The 21353-nt window shown below is 37.0% G+C and overlaps 1 protein-coding gene across 2 annotated transcripts in view; it reads right to left on the bottom strand.

The window, feature by feature from the left end:
* The window catches only part of LOC114355930 (uncharacterized), a 121941-nt gene that overhangs the window by 81569 nt on the left and 19019 nt on the right, over positions 1 to 21353 (bottom strand). Inside the window, exon 2 of one of the 2 annotated variants that reach the window (XM_028308980.1) lies at positions 4587 to 4621. The exons of the other annotated variant lie outside the window; for it this stretch is intronic. Within the exon in view, the coding sequence (XP_028164781.1) occupies positions 4612 to 4621 (10 nt within the window). The 3' untranslated portion in view covers positions 4587 to 4611. The remainder of the gene's footprint in view (positions 1 to 4586; positions 4622 to 21353) is intronic. 2 annotated transcript variants of the gene reach the window in all.

Genomic DNA, 21353 nt, shown 5'->3' with positions numbered 1-21353 from the left:
GTGAAACACGCGAGTGTCACGAGTTCTCTGTTGGACTTTATTGTGTCTGGATAGATTAGTTTCAGTAGGTATTTTTTATGTCTGAGCGTCAATTTTAGTCTGAATTTGACATTAAACATGACGATAACCTGCTATGAGTTAATACTCATTCCGTAAAATATTTATTTTAAATTTTAATCGTGATAATAACCTGTCTTTTTTGTATGGAGTTTGACAGACTTTTAACGTTTGTTAAAGTTAAAGTAGGATGGTGCAACCCAGCCTAAAATTAACTTAGCTGTAATCTGATAAGTTCTCTACAATAATTTACCTACTGAAACTTAGGGCACTTAAACCAATTAAAGTTTTCAAATAGGCTTACAATAAGCTTTAAGGCTTTAAAAGGTTCTATAGAAAGATACTAGTGGACAAACAAATAGAAATTCCACCACAAAAACTTAAGTATCTTTGCCTTTTGCCTAGATAAAACATGTACAAAAACAATTAGACTCTTAGTAATGTTAAGACTTTGTATTCTAGGCAGAATGAAATGTTGGTTGATTCTGAAAATAAGCGTATTTTCAAATATCATAAGTCAAGCAAACAGCAAACTCTACAATGTAGGCCAAAACACCAAAAACGAACACAACATCGAATTTAAAAAACTAACTTCGAATTCCGAAAATGGAACACGCCTGTCAGCCAGAATACACTGGGAAATTCAAAAATGGAACTTAATTGGTGCTCATGAATGGAGGAGTCACGTGAAGCGGCAGTGACCTTGTGGACTACTCGACTGGGCCAGGCTATTGCACCGCACGCGCCGCCCGCGCCCCCGCGCCTCGCTAGGGATGTGTTTGTTAGGATTTCAATAATCTAATTTTCCGGGAATTTTCCAACAGATCTCTTAATCAAAAAAGAAGTAGTACAGATAACAGCACATCAAACTATATTTTTGATGGAGAATAGCTGAACTACTTACAACAGAGTGTTAGCTTTATGTGCTGAATGACGACAAGTGACAAGTCGGCCTTTTCATCATTGTAGAAGACCATAATATTATAATTGCGATTTAAAATATGTAATTTTACCAAAACAATATTTCAGCACGACTCTACTTCTTCCAATAAAACTTTCAGTTTTTTAAACTGCCTTTTTGAAACGAATTGGTATTGATTGCTTAATCTAGAGGTGAGTATCTGCTACGAAATAAGTAGCAACCAATTACACGTTTCTCAAGTATCTAATCTGTTTGTTATCTTTAAAGTATACTTCAGTGACTCTACAAGCTCTTTTTAAAGATTATCATAACAATAATAGCAACAATCTTGGTAATTGGTAAAATTAGAATCGTTCAAAATCACGGCAAGGCGCACCCCTAACGCGCCCGCACGCAAATTATTGAGCCGGGGCCCCCTCCCGCGGACTTCCTTCCGCGTCCCAGCTACGCCCGGCCAGTTTCACTGCTGGGCTAGGATTGCGTAGGTTATGATTGCTACGCTTGTAGTTTTTCGATTTACGCGTCTCGACGTAGCAAACGTTGTTGTTTTGACTTTGACAGCTCTTGTAGAGCAGTGAATATGAAACTCGTGCTTAGGGCATGAATTTTTAGCTATCCTGGAATACTGGCAATATGAACGAAGCTAATTAAAAATATATTGAAATGAGCTTGTTTATAGAAATGGCCATTTTTATTTCAGGTAGGGATACACTGAAAAAATCTCTTGTAGAAGATAGAATATCTAAATGTTGTGTGGTATACGTAACTCCCTGCTATTCAAAATCTAGCCCAATCTTAATCTAAACAAAGAGGCGAGTAACTTGAGCAATAGATGGTCCAATCATCTCCCTAAGCAGGGTTTGAACAAAAGCTTATTCTAATCAAGAAACTTTCAAATACTTAGCTCACCAAAAAGCAATATCTCTGATAAGATAAGTTCTTAGACGGCTCAATGCTCGCTATTAAGATAGTTTTCAAATAGGCTTACAATAAGCTATAAGGCAGATAATTGTGGACGCACAAACTGAAATTCCACCACAAAAACCTAAGTAGGCACTTGTGCGTACGAGTAACTAGTGAAGATTGTTTTTGCTGTTGACTGAAAACCTTTACTAGTCAAGAAGAACCAAAGTTACATGTGTTATTAGTTCTGGAAAACATCAATATGTAGGTAATTAAATAAAGAATAAAAACGTTTGCAAAAACATTGTATTAGAAAAACTGCATTAGTTGATTGATGATCAAACTGCAGTAAGATGGCAAGAAATGGATCTCAGAGATTATGCTTTCAGAAGGGGATGATTCTAGAACTTGTTCTATTTTACTAAACATAAGTATTGCAAATTATTGAACAGGAAACTATTAAGAAATCTGTGAAGAATTAATTATTGGGGATTTAAATAATATGGATTTACGTTGATTAATGTATTGGCTTGCATTCAACATGAAACAGTCTAACCAAAATGGTAAAAAAATTAAGTAGTGCTTCACTTTCCGGACGTGTTTCGAATCCAGCAAGGAACAATGACGAACACAATCATTGCTGTCTGCTAAAATCATCATCATTAATTTTACAGATGAAATCATATCAGACTCTACATTTTTGTATAAGCCATATTACAACGGTATAAGATGCTGAACTGAGTTTATTAGCTTGATGTGCTGTTTTCTGTATTAAACTCTTCTGAAAAGTAGTAAACATAATAGGGATGTTTCCTGGGTAAAAAAGCAAGTTTGAATTAGTCCGTCAGTTAACTTATCAAAAAATACTCGACATGTATTTTTCACTTTTTTAAATTACTGAAAATTTTAAGAGATACAACGCGCAAAAGTCCATAAGAAGAGGACCGTGGCGTCAAGGCGTGCTTTTAAAAGTGTAGCACTTTGTGACATCACGCGGAACTTCAACGCACCATAACTTCGTAATTACTTGTTTGATTGACAAATAAAAATATACGTGTCCAGTATTTTTAATAATGTTAATTGACGGACTAAAAGTCTTTTTTTTAGGAAACTAGCCTGGTTTAGAGCTGGCTGATGTACAATTTATTTGAAGAATTGAAACGCTATACGACGCTATGTATTTACCAAACTCAATTCAACATGTAAATAAAGAAAACTCTTCTAGGACCCGGAAAATTGCCAAAGGAAACTGACTTTTCCAGTCCATTAATCTCCACTCGGTGTTATCAGCACAGGCCATTAGCACAGGCTCCAATTGGAAGACATTTGGGAAGATTCTGGAGGGGGATGGTGGAAGGAATCGAAAGTTTGTTAATCTTTAAGGAAATCTAGATTTATTGAATAATTTACTTTATGTTGGTATCTCGCAATCGCATTTAGTTTTAATGGATATGTGTAGGTCAAAGAATTGAAGAATTGGAGTGGATCAGCCACTAAATTAACAAAGGCTACAAAAAAATATTGTAGAAATTGATAGTTCAAAATCTGACTTGAAGTGCTATAATGGCGCCAGCTGAAATGCTGAAAATCAGTATCCTCCAGCCATGCTCTTACTTATCTGGCGGATATACTGAGCGGATGTCCTTTTTGGCACTTACTCTTACTATGATAATCGACTCTACATTATCTGTGAAATAATCACAGTATTCGCTCATACATTCCGCAGTTACAGCGTTCCTCACAAATAGACTACTCTAAATTCAGTTTCACCAAAATAGGCAAAAACATACAGCGATACCGCCTAACCCAACATAATTTCATAATATTCGTCATGGCAGAAGGCAACGCTCGGCCACAGCGGCAATCCCGTGGCATATATCCGCGCATCCCAGAGGAATTACGCGCACTCACGTTTTTGCCTGTTTTGAATTTATGGAACCGCTCAGGCAACAGCTGATCGGCGACGTTGCCGCTCCGCCACCCCCGCGTCCCGGCGCGCGTTGCCGCTACGTGCACGCCCGGTGAGCCAAGTCTCCGAGGCGATCGACCGACCCCCCTCCCTCCCTGCACATAAAACTCCTTTTCCCAGTATTCCGTCTACCCTGGAATAACGTACAATCCTTTTCGGGAGCGAATTTTCGGCCATGATGTAAGTGCTGTAACGCGATGACGCGTCACAATGTATCGGGGTTATGCGGGCGGGTGTCAGTAATGGCCGAATTCTGGCACAGCCGAATTCGCTTCTTGTATTAGCCGGGAATCCCTTGAAGCCGAGGGGGCAACGTTGTCATTAAGCCCGGAATTAAATGCTGGAATTGCTCCCCACCCGCAATATTGTCGAAGCACTATAATTTCACACGTAATGCAGGTTGACTTCTATCGTGTGGGACATAAAAGCCCCATGTGTTGTAGTTAACGATAATAATAAGAGTTTGTGTTAAATTATTGCGTAGTTGCCTCCTACCGCCTGCGGTTAGGCACTTCCTCTCTATAATATTCCCTATTTTCTTTGGTAAATAGAGAAAGCTGTCTTTTAAGCAAATAAATAATGTAGAGCTATTCAGAGAAACGATTTAGGATAAGTAAAGATTTGCGAGCAATAAAAAAGTTACGTATTTTCTAACGCATTCAACAGAAATATTTTCAGAGAACTTATTGATCTAAAGTAAAATATGAAAAATTTCCTACGTTTTAAATAACTTACATATTATTTCCAATTGAATTTTCTCCTACAAAAATCTGCAAAAGACAGAACATGATATTAAACTCCGTGCTCTACTCGTACGTATTATTGTGTTTGGGTGCTATACAGTATCTTATCTCTACATATCACTATCGTGTACTTAATTTACTTATTTTGTACCAATTTTTATGAACAAAGTCAAATAAGTGGGACAAAACATTGCTATCACTACAGGTTGTCTACAACGAATGTCAAGTTATGTATAAATGGACGATTTCGTAAAATTTTCGCTGGGTACAAAGGGAAAGCCTCTGTGTTGCTCTTTAGATATTACTTTATTGCTTTTTTAAGATTGTTTATACATCAAAACTATGCTGCTTAGATGTCCTTGCAAAGTGAACCAAGAAAGGAAAAAAAAATTGCCGTCCTTACAAAAATCTGACAGATTAATTATAATTTAAGAACTTCGAATATCGTAACATTTGAATACAAATATTCCTAGTACATATTCGTAGTAACCTTTGCCAGCTCACGTCCCTAAGCTCAGTTAGAATTTGCTGAAAATGCCCCTGATTCAGTAAAACCCAACTTTAACTTAGATTCGTAACACGGAGATCCCGCGGGACGCACTAAATCAATTTATATCAGCGAACAAATCCACTAGTTTTATAAAGGTTTACCAACTGAAATGTTTACGTAAATATTTATTTCGTTACAGACATGTTAAAAGCTTTGAAACTGCGAAATGGAGCGGGAATTATTTATTGTACGGTTCTAGAGGTTAGTATGTACGTATAAATGTACATAATAAAGAAATATGTGGAAACGAATTTATGTTAGTATCGGGAGCGTGTGTGATTGTGTTGTTTTGTGTAATAAAAATCAAAAGATCTTGCGTAAAAATATAAGTCATAATTTAACAGGGTCAAACTTGATCAACATTCTTGTTTTCTAAACGAAAATCAGTGGAAAATTGGCAAACGTCTTCCAGGAAAAATATCATCTAAAGAGATAAATCCTTCTACTAGTATTAAAAAAGTTATATCATTCGGTTGTTCTTTTTCAGGTCGCAGTGGAGCAACGGGACTGCGACTTTTTGCTCGGAATAGTTGCGGGGAACGACACTGGATACTTTTATCTCGGAAAACATAGTTCCCATGGGACGTATGATAGTCTCAGGGACAGACTTCGGCTGGTGCGAGACTACCGTCATCCTAGCTTCGTATCGAAATGTTGCTTTTGCAGTCTCCCTTTTATGTATAAAAGAGTTTGTGATAACAAACAGACTATTTCGTCGCTTGCCTCTCTAACTGACGTAACTGACATTTTGCAAAATTTTCAGGCGATTAGACAGATCGATTCGTCTTGCGAAATTGATTAAGATGGTGTAGATAATTCAGTTTCGAAAAAAATGTCAGGTACGTCAGTTAGAGAGGCAAGCGACGATTTATAGTATAGCACACATTAAATGCAGAAGAAACGATTTTTACTTCATGAAAGTCAGTTGCTGGACTGAAAAAGGATAGCTAATGATATGTCGTAAAGCTTTTGGTAGGTACTGTGAAATTACCTATGCCTGTAGACAAAGTAACGTTCGTGACAGATTCAATTTCGTGATCGTTTCGCTTAATCCCTAAATTACGTAATGTCAGCGACATCTTTAACATCACGAATGTTGCTAAGTCGAGATGTCCTGGGAATGCTGGACTGAAGATGAACTCGTAAATCTGTGATTGACAGTGACTACACCAACTATTTGATTAAATATTATTAACCTACATAAATAAAACTGCCAAGTAAAAGGCTAGATTGCGGTCAAATGCATTCTACGGTTAAGTTTTCTATTCCAACGTGCTTTTCCTTTTGTTTTCGCAATATTTTAACAGTGATGGATGATGGAATTGTTACTTGTTATTGTTATATCTAAAATTGTACGAGTATATGGATGTTTTTTTTAGTTTACGAGATAGCGAACAGTGGCAGAATCGATCCTACGATGATTGATGATTCGTGTGCAAGAAGACTTCATTACGGTGAGACAAAACTGAAAAACACTGGAAACAAAATGGGTGAAAAAACACTGGCCAGTAGAAAAATGGGTGAAAAAACACTGGCCGGTAGCAAAATGGATGACATAATCGAACACGACAAGCTAAAAGCATTCGCAATTCGTATTCCTTGGTCGGATTCATTCAGTTGCAAATGTACGCTGTAGGTCGTTGCTTTTAGACCAACGTCTAAGAACCCGAGTGCATCGCCCTGACACGAATCACCATTCGCATTGTACATGCAATTCTCATCCTTACACCGCTCCGGATAAAGTTAAAAATGATTTATTACAATCTATAATACTTTCCCACACATTTTCTCTACAATGTAAGGGGATTGAGCTTTCGAGAATTAACAGTTTCCCGCCTTTTTAGTCTGTGCCCGATAGAAAATCGCCGTCTCGGTCCAACAGCCTAGATTTTATCTGCGTCTCGCTTGCACGATGCAATGCAAATTTCGGTTTATGGTAAATTGCATACTATGCAAGGAAGTGTAATACCACAGATTGCAAAGATACTATTATTGATTGATGACAACAATCCAACGCATATGATTGTAGAATTTGTAGAGTCGATTCGATAAAAGATTTAATATTAGGTCCGTTTGTTTACATTTGAATTCCTTTCTACAATGTGCTACAAAAACGCCATTTTGATATTTAGGCAAAAAACCCTTGATTTTATTATGTCACAACAATGTCGATCTAAAACAAAATGCTGATCAAATGTTCTTGCTTTAAAAAGCATACTTACTAATACTATTAGTAACCGTATACAATCATAAATATCTAGTGCACAGACAAGCAAACAAAACTGACCACCGGCAAAGTGGGGCAAACAAACGCTTTACGTTTACGCATAGCGTACAACTGCGCGAGTGTAGGAGTTAGTCTGACTCTACATTATGTTAGTTTGATTCTACAGTTCAACGATAGAGCTAGCTGTTGTTGTACGAATGCATTCAAGGTTGACTGGAAGAAAATACTACAAGAGTAGCATACAACTGCGCGAGTGTAGGAGTTAGTACTGACTCTACATTATTAGTAGTTTGATTCTACAGTTCAACGATAGAGCTAGCTGTTGCTGTACGAATGCATTCAAGGTTGACTAGTAGAAAACACTGTAAGCTATGATGTCTGCCAAATGCTTCTTTGTGCAGTAAAATTGGAATTTCATTTATATTATAAATGCGAAAGTTTGTGAGGACAGATGTACAAAACTACAAGTTTAACTTGAATCTACGCATGGCAGAAGCTAGTAGATATCTATAGGTAGAGATAAATGATAATTAATTATCTTACAGGCTTTATATTCGAAAACCATATCGTCTATTTGTGATGACAGTGTGACATCTTGAACTAAAGATATCGAAATGTCACATTGCCATTGCAAAAGGATGAAATATATTTTTCGTTATTAAGGAAAGCTACTTTGTGAAGACGCGCGAAGATAATCTTCTTTGACTTTTAGCTTTAATATTCTACCTTATTAAAAAGGACACTGAACATGCCTGCCGGCTGTACCCTAACGACCAGAAAAACTTCTTACATCATAATCACAGCGACAGACGAATGGCCGCCCCGCCACTTTGATCTGGATTTATGCTCCGATACAACACATAAAATGCGGATTAACTATTTTTAAATCCGGGGACGTCATCGCGCTGGAAGTATGACTAGTAAAGGTACCTGTACCTCTAGCATGAACAACTTTCGTCTTCGAATCGTTTGCGTCTTCGATAAAATTCGATACTAGTCCAGTCAATAAAGCATTATAGATGGAAAACTGTAGAACACAATTTCTGACTTCAGGACTTTATTTAGACTTGTTAGGAGATGAACATAACAAAAGTCCCCGCCCTTAGCCCTTGAGCCAGCGGGGTGAGGGGGGTTTAAAGGTGCCACTTTTCGGTTTTTCGCTTAATCCTCGAAAACTATGCGTCCTAGTGACATGACTACTATGAACCAAAAAACGCATATTCAATTTGCTATAGGTGAGATACTCAAGTTTTTCTATAAATTGAATAGTTTTCGCGACATCTGCTCTAGAAGGTCTGTAATATTGGAAATTTTATTTTTGTCTTACATGTTCCCATCAGGAGAAAATCGACTAAATCAACATTGAGCAATCATTCTAGACATGCGGGAGCATGTTAAGCCTAGTTCCAGGGAGGGGACTGCACCGTGCGTATATTTAGACGAACCACTTTGAGCCACTTTTGACTCCTCATCACTCAAAAACTACTGTGCATTAACACTTCAAATTTGGCTCATGTGTTGAGACTTGCAAGATGTACATCAGCTTCAAATTTCATAAATATGCCTCAAACGGTTCTTTAAGTATTGACGTCCAAAAATCTACATGTCTGACATATAGATCAAATTCTAACCACTTCCAGTTGACCTCGAAGGTTCAAATTTGGCATCCAGAAAGGCAGTTATGTAAATACAAAGGAACAAATAAAAAACCAGTAAATTTTAACATTTCACAGGTGATAGATAGATTTTAGTGTTCGAAATGTCGATTTTTGAACGTCAATACCTAAATAACCGTTTGAGGTATATTTATGAAATTTGAAGCTGATGTATATTTTGCAAGTCTCAATACATGAGCCAAATTTGAAGTGTTAATGCACAGTAGTTTTTGAATGATGAAGAGTCAAAAGTGGCTCCAATTGGTCCGTCTAAATATACGCACGGTGCAGTCCCCTCCCTGGAACTAGGCTTAACATGCTCCCGCATGTCTATAGTGTTTGCTCAATATTGATTTAGTCGATTTTCTCCTGATAGGAACTTGTAAGACAAAAATAAAATTTCCAATTTTACAGACCTTCTAGAGCAAATGCCGCAAAAACTATACAAGATTTAGTAAAACTTAACGGTCTCGCCTGTAGCAAATTGAATAAGCTTTTTTTGGTTCATAGTAGTCATGTCACTAGGACGCATAGTTTCCGAGGATTAAGCGGAAAACCAAAAAGTGGTACCTTTAAACCCCCCTCTCCCCGCTGACTCAAGGGCTAAGGGCGGGGACTTTTGCTATGTTCACCACCTAACTAGGCTAAATAAAGTCCCGAGGTCAGAAATTGTGTTCCACGGATTTCTCTCTACACCGTCGTTAAGGCATTCATTGACTGGACTATACACAATCTTCGAATTAAACGATAACGTGACAATTTTGATTCTCAAAATAAGTTTCGTGGTATGTCATACTAATTTCACTATACGACACGTTCACATGGGCGCTGTTGTAGTTCTCTCACTAAATCTTTTGATGGCGATTCGAGTACGCAAACGATTTGAACTCGAAAGTTTTTCGTGCTAGCTGTACAGTACAGACAGCACACCAAGCTAGACACTGAGGCATCTTAAGAGGTGCTACTTATTTTGTATCAAAATGTTTAGACTGTGTTTGCGGGCCGTACGCGGCGCGTATGCTATGAGCTGGTGCGTGCGCGGTCCTTTCCGCAGTCTCATAGAAATACATGTAGTCTTGAAAAGAACCGTGTATGAAAATTGTACCTATAACTAAAAATCCAAGTTATTTTGTTAATTGAGTCTTCGGATTTTGATATGTAACCAGAATATCAAAATTTCGACGAATGAGAGAACAAAATCTATAACTCATATTAGATCGAGATTTGAAAGTTGTTTTGTAGAGCCTAGAAATAATAATATAAGATTGTAATAATATATAGAATCCATTATTGGCTGTAAGAACAAAAATACCTGTTTGTATTATTATTATAAAGAGCTGTGGTTTTCTGAATAAAGAAAAATAAAATAAAATAAAATAGAAATATTGAAAAGGACGAAGCTCTACAAAACTATTCAATTGGTTTTACAGTTATGAATCATTGAAAAATATTTTTCTATGAAATGGGAAAAGTTATGATGAATTTCATTTCAGCGAATACACAGAATACGTTTTAATCAAAAATCAAGCAAATATATTTAATACGTTTCAACGTTGGTTTTAGCCTTCCTCTTCATATTATTAAGGTTACGTACCTCAAATAAAAAACTGCTTTAGCAAAAGAAAGGTCTACTACAGAGCCAGAATACATACGAAACTCATAGTATGCTGGAACGTGACGTAATGATTTTAACAACAAAATGAAGATACTTTTTGGTTTCATAATTTATTCGATAGATTGAAAAACACGCACGTGTAAAGAGACGCAGGGAAATGAGAAGGTAAGGCATACGGAACCCCAGAGAGAGACCTCGAGTCACACTTAAAAGGATTTTTAATATCGTTTTCCTTTTGTTAAAAGGAAAGCTCTGTCTGAAAGTATCAACGGTATTATTTATGTTATTTTTCGGGACGACATTAACTAAAATATAGCCTTTTATGATCTCGGAGCTCATATTTCACGGAACGTTATTAAGTAGGAATATTCCGGGAAGCTCTTTGGAAAAACATAGCATTCGGCTTAAGAGGACAAAAGTATTAGAGCTTACAAAAGAGAACGTTCTACGATCTACCTTCACAATGGAGAACATTTATAGACAGACGGATCTACATACAAAGAAACACGCAGGGTTGCTACAGAAGAAAACATTCTGCGAAAACTGTTTTCTTGAGCGAAAATAACCGACATCGGTGGAAATGTATCTACGTTCAAGAAAAAAAAAAATACCAGGGGATAAAGCCTTGGGTTTTCTAAAACGGCGCATACATAGAATAGATACAAGCTCCGTTTGATCTAGAATGTAAGACTAGATCTAAACTAAACTCTACATATGATTTTTTTAGCAATCTTATGCCTAAATCTACGCATGAATATTTGAGCGATGTTTCGGTATGGGATACTAATGCCCGTTTTCACCATCAATCCCTAATTTTTAAGTGACCCCTATGAAAACAAAATTCCTGTTAGGTGTTACCATAGGGGTCACTCAAAAAAATAGGGAATGATGGTGAAAACAGGCATAAAACTATAAAATGTAATACATAAAATAGATAGAAACGTATATTCAGCGTCAAGTTTGACTCAACAAAATTCAAAACCATTTTCCAAATCTTAGCTTGTAATTTATTTCTAGGAAAACTCGTAAAGTCTAGATTTTAGCCTTCCACCGGAATCATTAACCCTATCTTCACGTTGATAAGACTAATACGTCTAACGAAACTGCCTAGACATGACGTGGTCCTATTATCATGTAAATTCCGCCAATGTTAGCCTGGAAAATTCCAAATTCAGCCAGGCACGCAGGTCGTTTACATAATACCAGATCAGGGTTCCGTGGGGGAAGTGTCGTTAGCACATATAGTGAGAGCTTAATAAAATGCTGATGCAGATATACCTTGAGCACAGAATACCTATATAAAAGTACTTCTTGAAAGAAGTTTTGAAAACTGAAAATGTAGAGTTAGCCCTTCTGACAGACTGTCGCCCCAAAGCAGTGGCGAGGAGACTATTAAAATTTGGGCATTGCACAGCTTTTTCTCAACACCAGGGGGCGTACTGTGAGTTTACATCAAATGCATTCGATATCGACTTCTTTAAAAAAATATTTTAGTTCTTGAAAGTTTCCGCTAGGGGCGCTGTATAATCCGTCATACATTTAATGTCACGTTTTTACGCAGTCGATTTTAAATGCCTCAGTTGGCACATCTCAGAGCGCGAGCGTTGAAAGGGTTACTTGTGATGACCAAAATGGTGAAAATCTGATAAGTGTGTTTTATCCTGACTTTTCTTAACTATGTTTAACATGGATTTACAAAAAGCGGCTATCGTTTAACAGTCTCTTTTTGATGTGCCTTCTCTTTTCGTTTTTATGTTTTGTTTTGCACTGGTGTCAGTATTTAGGAGATTCGACGACATTAAAATCATCATTAACTTGATTTTTTTGTCCGGAACTTATACATGTAGTTAATTATTTCAAGCAATGGATCGATCTGCTACATATTCATCTACAGAATAGATTGGTTCAACTAATAGTTTGGTATTATGTTAAAAGCAAGTACGGAACAGTAAACCTGCTAGTTGGTTCGCACTGGGCCGATTTTGCGAACATCCCGGAGCGATGCGACGCAAAAACTAAAAGCACTCAGCACTTTTTGTTTTAATGTATTTAATTCGCAAATTGAACAGCTGTCTTGTTTCTTTTTCGCGCGAATTAGGAATTGTTTGTCAATACTTAGGCTATTTACTTGTTTTATTCCAAGAATATACGTAAATAGATCTGAATACTGATAAAAATGCTTAGTAAATCTTACCCTCAGCCCGTCTGTACTGTTGGTAGTACATATTATATACATAGGCTGTTACAAGTTAAAGATAAAATCATCAAACCATAGCCTAAGAACAAATAATGACTTCCTACCATTATCCAAGCGTCAGAGAGTAAGCTGCTGTTCTAAATGAAGTACTTTGGCGCCTTTTTCTAACAAATATGAAATCGTTATCTTAGAGTGATCGGTTGCTGATATTTGACAGTCATCGTGGTCAACAAACCAGGTTTTCTACACACAAGATGTCTTTTGTATCCATATACGGTACTCCTCAACATTTTTCGCTCGAATTTAAGCTTTATTGCTTTGACTGAAGCATGAAGTGAGCACTTAATAACATTTCTGAGGATGGCTGTACGCTTGGACTCCGTAACTATCCGTCAGTTCTATTTTGTGCTCTACTGCTGTGAGTTTAAGTTTAATTTAAGATGTTTAGTAGTGCTAGTTCGCCAGAGGTCGTTGAACCCACTAATGCTGTGAAGTACAGGGCTTCAAGGTTTAACATTTACAAGGAAATTGGCGCGACGAATCTGGCGGTAAGTGCGATCTAATGTTTATTTGTTATCGGTATGTTTCCCACGACGCTATGTGACGGAAAAAAATAGGAACTTTTTCATAGAAGGAACGAAAATTCTTCCAACACTAATTTGAAGGCAAGTTAGGTTGGGCTCTACATTTAGGTAAGCTTTGTAATGTATTGTTATTTCACTTGGAAGTTTGAAACTTGCTATGCATGGTTTAAAGTAGAGGCAAAATAATAGACAAGATACCTACGTCAATCGACATCCCTGAAATATGTTATTTAATATTTGCTTCAAGACTACTCATGAAATAATTATGTAAGTAGGATCTACTTACGTAATTCTCAAAATTTCATATTCCTAGCCGTAGCACTTTCTTACTACTTAAATAAACTAAAGAAACATTTACATAATAAAATTGAAACTTGAATAATGTTATACAAACATTACTTGCGAACACAAATTTTACGACTCTACATTTACGAGTATTATTTAACATTATTTCTCAAATATAATTAAACTTAAACAGAATTCCATAAATAATTTTAATAGATAATCTCAAGCCAAAAGAGACTAATGACATTATAACAAAGTTAAAGTTAATAAAACGATTAAACTTATCTTAAAGGGCTTTATTTACAAAACGACTGGCATTTTTGTTCAAGCAAAATAATGACGTCACGAGGTGAACGACCCGTTTGAGTGAACCTCTGACCTCAAATTCACGCATGGCAGATCACGACTCCGTTCCAAATTCAAAATACAAAGAGGTAATAATACCGAACAGTGATTGATGTGTCTCGAGAGCTAAAATTAGAAGGTACACTATAGTTTTCAATTGTTTTTGTTAAATAATACAGGATATAAAAACTGTACTTATCTAGTTGGATAAAGTACGAGTAGGTTGGATGACAACAGTTTTTTTTCTTTATGGCTCTAGCTGTTCCACCAGTTACATTTAACTTTGAACTCCAATTAACTGATAATATGAAGAAAAAATTGTATTATGATTAAACCATTTTCAAAAAAATATGATATTAAGCAACTTGCAAAAATAATTAAATACTTTTTTATTTTTAATTTAATGTAGAGCAGAGAGTTGCTGTTACTTTGATGTATTTTTGTGTACTATTTGATGTATAAAACATTGCTTTCAGTAGATTGGTGCCGTCGGTGTCAAATCAAATCAAAATTAGAATTTTGAAAATATCAAAGGATTCAAAGACACATTTATAAATGTTGTAAATTACGCTGTATTTTGGTAGTCATCATTAATTAGAAAGATGGATAAAGTCATTAAGGTAATTGAAGACAGATACAATCGGCTTGGCTTCAATTTCGACACAAGGAATAAATATAGCCTTCGGCTCGTTGCGAGGATGCATAGAGAATTATAAGTAATTACGATTTTATCTTGCTTTGCAAAATCCATTAGCAATATGGCGACTACGGGCTGGAAGACGTAGCGTGGGCAGGCCTCCTACTAGGTGGACCGACGATCTGGTAAAGGTCGCGGGAAGAGCCTGGATGCGGGCAGCGCAGGACCGTTCATTGTGGAAAACCTTGGGGGAGGCCTTTGTCCAGCAGAGGACGTCATTTGGCTGAAAAGAAGAATATGGCTCATTACAGGTCAAGAGCTCAACTCAGTCAGAGGCCTGCCTGAGGTATGGTAGCGACACGGGAGGGTGTTTTTGAGACGTCAAACGTTTTTTTTTTAATGGCAACCAAACCTCTCTGGGAGGTTTATTTCTGCCGATGTCGAGTGAAAAATAATTGACATAGTTATCAATAGAACGTGGGTGTTTCAGTTCTATTGATTTTTCATGGATTCCGTGGAGTTAAGTATGCCCGTAAGCAGGTTTCGAGACGCCACCGGGTCCAAAGCGGGTTGTTCATACGACAACCCACTCGACACTCGATGCGCGCTCAAATTCGAAGTATTTCAATGTTTTTTATAATTTATCACTTCACTGCACTTTAGAACACAAAATAACACCTAATTTGTACACTAAAGTCCATTAAATAATAAATTGAAACCATTAAAACAGATCGACCATGCTTCCCGTTCAACTACCCTCCACGGAATCGACGTCAAACGTTAGCGACACTTTAGATGTGCTTCAGATTTGTATGCTCTGTCACGTCATAATATTATGTCAATGTCACCCCTCTCATGTCACTCCCATACATACCTCAGGCACTGACTGATTTAAGAGCAAGACCTATAAATGTCTAGCTCTACCCTACAGAATACAATCATTATCGGAGTAATTGTTACAATACTAAAAAGCTATGTGGTAATGAACACACAATTTATGTAGTTGTATTCATGAGACAGGAATAGACTATGAATTATTTAAGTAATTAATGTGTAATGCTGACATAAATAAAGAGCTTTGTTAATATTAGCATCTTGCATCTAAATCTGTTCAGCCATTGATGCCTATTTTCTGTAGGTACATAAGCTCCCTTACTATTAAAAGTTGTTCGCGCGAAATTAGTTTAAAGTGACGTTTTGTATGGAAATGAGTTTTCAACTAGTGTTCAACACGCTACCTGGTGTTTTTATTACAAAAGGTATAAATATGTACTGCTTTTAACTATTAACATCTTGGATTAAGCGATTTGAAACAAGCCAAATGAATGGATAGATTGTTAAACACAATATTTGACTGAGGTGTCTAAACAAGGCAGTTATTTGACCACAATCGCACCTGATGTTAAGTGGGATGCAGTCTAGGATGGTACATATCTGCCCTGAAAGTGCCTATTCACTCTCGCCTTGAAAAGGCCCGGATTAAAGTCTTCGGGAAAGACAGCAGCAGGCAGCGAATTCCAGTCCCTAGCTGTTCGCATTATAAAAGAGTCATCGAAACGCTTAGTGCGAGCTGGTGGAATGTCAACAATATATGGATGGTACCTACGCTAACCTGCGTCTGGTTCCTCGAAGGGGGGGATTATGGAAGGGCTTATCTTTCTATGAGCTGTCAAAACGCACCAATTCCATTACATTTTGTACAACAATTCTGAGTTATGACTTCATATTTCTGCCAACTCAATACTCAACTGATATAATGATTTAGCTACTAAGCATGGAATTATAGAGCCAAATTAAAACCAACTCGATTTTCAGGGGTAGATAGAAGTGTTACTTCATATAAATTGTGTCTTGTTATTATTAGTTCATAGTGTCAAGTACCCAATTGTGTCATGTGGGTCTGATCCACCACAAAACAAAGGTTAAAAAAGTAATAAAAAGCTTGTAATAAGTTTGACGTCAGAATGTATTATTATTGGTTCGCTACCTATCTTATCTTGGTGGTAATTTCACAAAGTGTACACTAATTTACATACAAAGAACATGCACGGTCCATACCTATAAATACACAAAGTATACATGATGGAACATCAATAAACACTGAAGCATAAGTATTCATCCATGATGGATTCCTCAGTTTACAACTCAATTTGGATAATTACGGCATTTCCCGCCATAAAGTACGCGTAACCCGCCAAAAATATGCAGAAATATACGGAAAAATTGCCTAATAAATTTCTAGAGTCGAAAAACATAAATTCGGCGTTTTTATATTTAGTTCACGAGGCTAGAGTACGAGGTATTATGGCCATAATAAAATTTACGATTTCAGTTACATTCGAAATTGTAGCGAATCAAAGGTTCGTGACGGCAATTTTTTAGTTTTAGTGTGGAGTTACTTTTTTCTATTAGCCAACTTTATTCTTCATAACGCACTTTAGATGGACATTTTCAATGTCAAAAGGAGAAATTTTTAGGAGTTTTCGGAGGCGATATACCATTTCTTGGTTAAATTCGTTCGATTTCGTGATCGTTGCGCTAAGTCCTAAATTAGACACAAAACAGTAGGTATAATTATAGAACAGAGTAGCACCTAGAGACTATCGAATCGGAACTAATAGGGAATTTAAGGTAAGGCCTAATGCCTACAGGCACTGATCGATATTTGAAGTCATCCAATTTTGCGAAAGGTTAACACTTAGGGCGATAGAACTTGCACTAAGAAAGCACTCCATACTTTGACCTTCATCCTCATGGTATACCTATACGCAAAAGTTCAGCTAAATTACAACCTTATTACCTGAAGATAAAGCAAAATATACTTCGCAAAAGCAGGTTTTACTGTGTAGTACGCCTAACGCCGTGTAGGGCAGCCTCCATTTAGGTTATGGCCCATTTGGTACATTAACATTCTCTGGGCAACAAACATTGCTTATGTGGATTTTATGGCTCTACAAAGAATGATTACTGCAGTTTTTATAACATGAATTATATCCATGATTTCAGATCCGATAATCGACAAACCTTTTTTTTCTAAATTGTAGCATTACAACAAAAAGCTTCACATTTATCCACACAAAATTATTGTATAATTGTTTTATGCCTAAATCCAATAGATCTAAATCAGCTTGCGTTAAATTGCTATTACAACAAAGTAGTTCCAAGTTTGGTAGGTCATTAGAACGTAAATTGAGATTTATGCTAGTTACAGGGTACAGTTAGGGTGAAATGGAGGTTAAAAGGTTATATGGGGATTCGATATCTGCGCATGTTGGCACGGTTATCAACGGTAAAACTTGTAGTAATAAAACTGGAGGAGGAATGGCGACGTATTGTGAAGCTTGTCATCAAACAGGTGTGATCACAATCACTCTGTCAAAAGTGTAGCGATGATGATATAAAAGTAACTCGAATATGGCGTTACTTGTTGACAATTGACATTGACAGTCCTTCATGTAAGAGGTCCGGCGCAAGCGGCTGCAAATTGTACTGACAATAGACTATCGCGGTATACAAGCATAGATCCCGGAGGATCTAGGTATCTTAGGTAATAATTCGTGTAACTAGTATTACTATGTTATTTTTTACAGACTTGAATAAAACTGATTAATATAATTTATTCTAAACACCAGAGCGAGAAATACGGAAAAGGGTTGATGACAAATTTCAATGTAACTACATAAATCACAATCATGAACATAGACCCAAACTTAGCAGAAGAACTAATTACTTCGACTAAATAATTTTTCCAACGGGATTCAAACCCGCAATCGTTTACAGGCCTACATATTCTTCCAGCTAATATGAATATTTGAATCAACCAGAACAGAATGTGTTATATCTATAGCAGATTGAATAATAACATCATTATAGGCGCTATGATTCATATTCATTATAATTAGCGGCCCGTCTGGCGGATCTGTCGTATCAATTAATTAACATCTGAAAACAAATGACGCCGATCACGTAAAGGCGCGCGCACATTAGGACGCTCGCTTGTAACAAATTGCGATGGTATCGCGTCACGAAGACGAGCGTTTGCTTTACCGCACTAGTAGAGTTCAGACGACTGCATATCAAGCTAAATACTAGCATCTTAAATGTATAGCGTTACGTACTGTCGTAGGTACATGCACTGTATCTTATAAATGTTACGTCATAATAAAAAATTCAAGAGGATTTAAGACACTAAGTATTAAATAAAAGATGTAACAAAATGTAAAAAGGGTTAAATAATTATATGTAATAAATAAATAATAATAAATAAAAACCAGCGAATAAATTATTGTTAAGTATGCGCATACGTGGATTTTGGTGCGGATCTATGAGTCAAAGGTGAGTTTGCTACGATTTTTCGTATAAAAAAAATAGGCGGGTGAAATACGATTCAAAAATACTATGACGTCACGTGCATTAGCGAATAGATACTTCGTGAAAAAGCTCCTTGTGCTTCTCTAGAAGCGTACATGAACGCTCAATCTTGAGATTGGATCGAGTTCCCAGTCTAAGCTTAGTCTATCAATACTGTGTCTGGAGTCTTAGCGACATCCAATCAGTCAAATGGTTAATTAGCCAGCCAGACCCCCTCCCCCGGGGGGTAGTACATGTGTCAGCTCTACCCCTGTTACATGGCCAATTAATATATTATGTACAGTGCTTTGATGTCAAGTTCAGGAACGACGGAAATGCTGTGGTGGGGTTTGCGACTAGCAATTGCGCAGTATACACTATAGTTATACCACAGCTATAGTATCACTATAGCACTATAGTTGTGAGTACGGCAGGCGTGGGGATCTATTATTGAGGATGTTGTGATATATGCAAGCTAACTGCACGGAGTTTGCACGTCAATATGAATAACATAGTCGACGGGGAAATAATGTATGAAACTCATCTTGCTGTTTTTCTGCGCTGTACTGTAAGTATACCAAGAATATGGACGCCATCACAAAGGCTACTGAGTCCACCATGGTCATTTAATCGCGACGCTTCTAACCGTCAGAAATGGAAACACATCGCTAGAAGGACTACCCTAGGAGATGACATCGAACACCCCACCGTGTACCTCGTCAGCGCAACCACGACCACTCTGACAAGAGTGCCCGACTAAGAAGAAGTAAGTATACCTACATAAGAATGCGGGAAGCGCAAGACCGATCTTGTGGAAATCCGTTTTCACCAACAATCCCTAATTTTTAAGTGACTTAACAGGAATTTTGTTTTCATAGGGTCACTTAAAAGTTACGGATTGATAGTGAAAACGGGCATAAGTATAGCAGTGGACGGCGTAAGGTTGACTTGAAACGAAGTATGTAAAGTTTTTCAGAAGCACAATAGCACGACTAACAAACAAATAATGACCATGAATGCGTGATTTTTAGTAACTTAAAGTTAATTTTAGTTTTGCATAAATCTGATACACGAGTAATAAAGCAATGTGTTGAATGACCTTCAAATCCATCACCAAGAGCGGAATAAATGATTTATTCAATTGACTTGGAAATGTAACAGGATAGTTACGTTATACGTCAGTTCATAATCGACTACAAAGTTGAAAGACAGCTTAATCTAAGTAGGTACGCCGATTGACCTTTTGTGGGCAAAAAGGGCAACCAAGAAATTATTTCCATTTCAGAAATTGAAGAAAAACTATACCTAACAAAATTTCGTTGTATAATTGTATTGCTACACATATGCGAAAACATGTAAATGGTGTATAGTTTCTTAAGCAGTGGTTAATCTATTATTGTTTCACTGTATGTTTTCCAAACAAAATAAAATAAAATAATAAAATAAAAATAAAAAATCTTTCAGGAAATATTAAATAGATTTTCGAGGAAGTTAAAAAGACGAGAGTCCAGAAAATTAATAAAAAATCCTTGGGGGAGGCCTTTGTCCAGCAGTGGACGTCTTTCGGCTGAAACGAACGAACGAACGAACTCGTATATTCTTATGTCGTCTTAGATGCTGTATTTGAGAATTTTTAAATAGCATAGCAATTTTGAGACTGAAAACATACTGCCTCCTTTACCAACTAAACCAAGCAATATAAATCCTTAATACTTTTACAATACGTCCTGCTGTTTAACATTATCTTCATAGTCCCACTCTACGACTACAGATTGTCAGGCGGTAGAAAAATGCTTTTCTCCAACATCACTAAATCGCGGAATATCGATACTGCCATGGACCGCAAGATCGCCAAATCGACACAGCAAAATCGCTATTCACCGAAACTACCACGTCTGCGATGGCCCTTAGCTATTAACATTTGAGGGGCGCATGTGTCATTGATCATTCTTGCCACGGGCATGCGGACGCGACACAGAATGGGCAGACTGAGTGACGCCTCTGACACCGCTTATTGTTTATAAATAACGGGCATCTTCAGTTTGAACTTTAGTTCGTGTGTCGTCACCGTTTGGAGTTGGTAAGAATTTTATGTCACGTATTCTGTGTTAGGCTGATGTGGCAACTACGACATGAAGCTTAACAGGGCAAGTAGTTTGTGCTTTAGTAGTCCAAGTTCTGTTAGTTTGTGCGCCTCATTCTGTGGAAATTGTACATCTAAATCAACATTATAACTCAATGATCTAAATATGTCTTGCTAGATGATATTCTACCTTCAACTCTAGAGTTCATAGTTCTGTTGCTGATGGACGTT

Source organism: Ostrinia furnacalis, unplaced genomic scaffold (genome assembly GCF_004193835.3).
Source record: "Ostrinia furnacalis isolate ACB-3 unplaced genomic scaffold, ASM419383v2 OfSCF2576, whole genome shotgun sequence".
NCBI classification, from domain to species: Eukaryota; Metazoa; Arthropoda; class Insecta; order Lepidoptera; family Crambidae; genus Ostrinia; species Ostrinia furnacalis.
The sequence above is the reverse complement of the archived record's forward strand: the minus strand, read 5'-3'. Positions and strand labels throughout refer to the sequence as shown.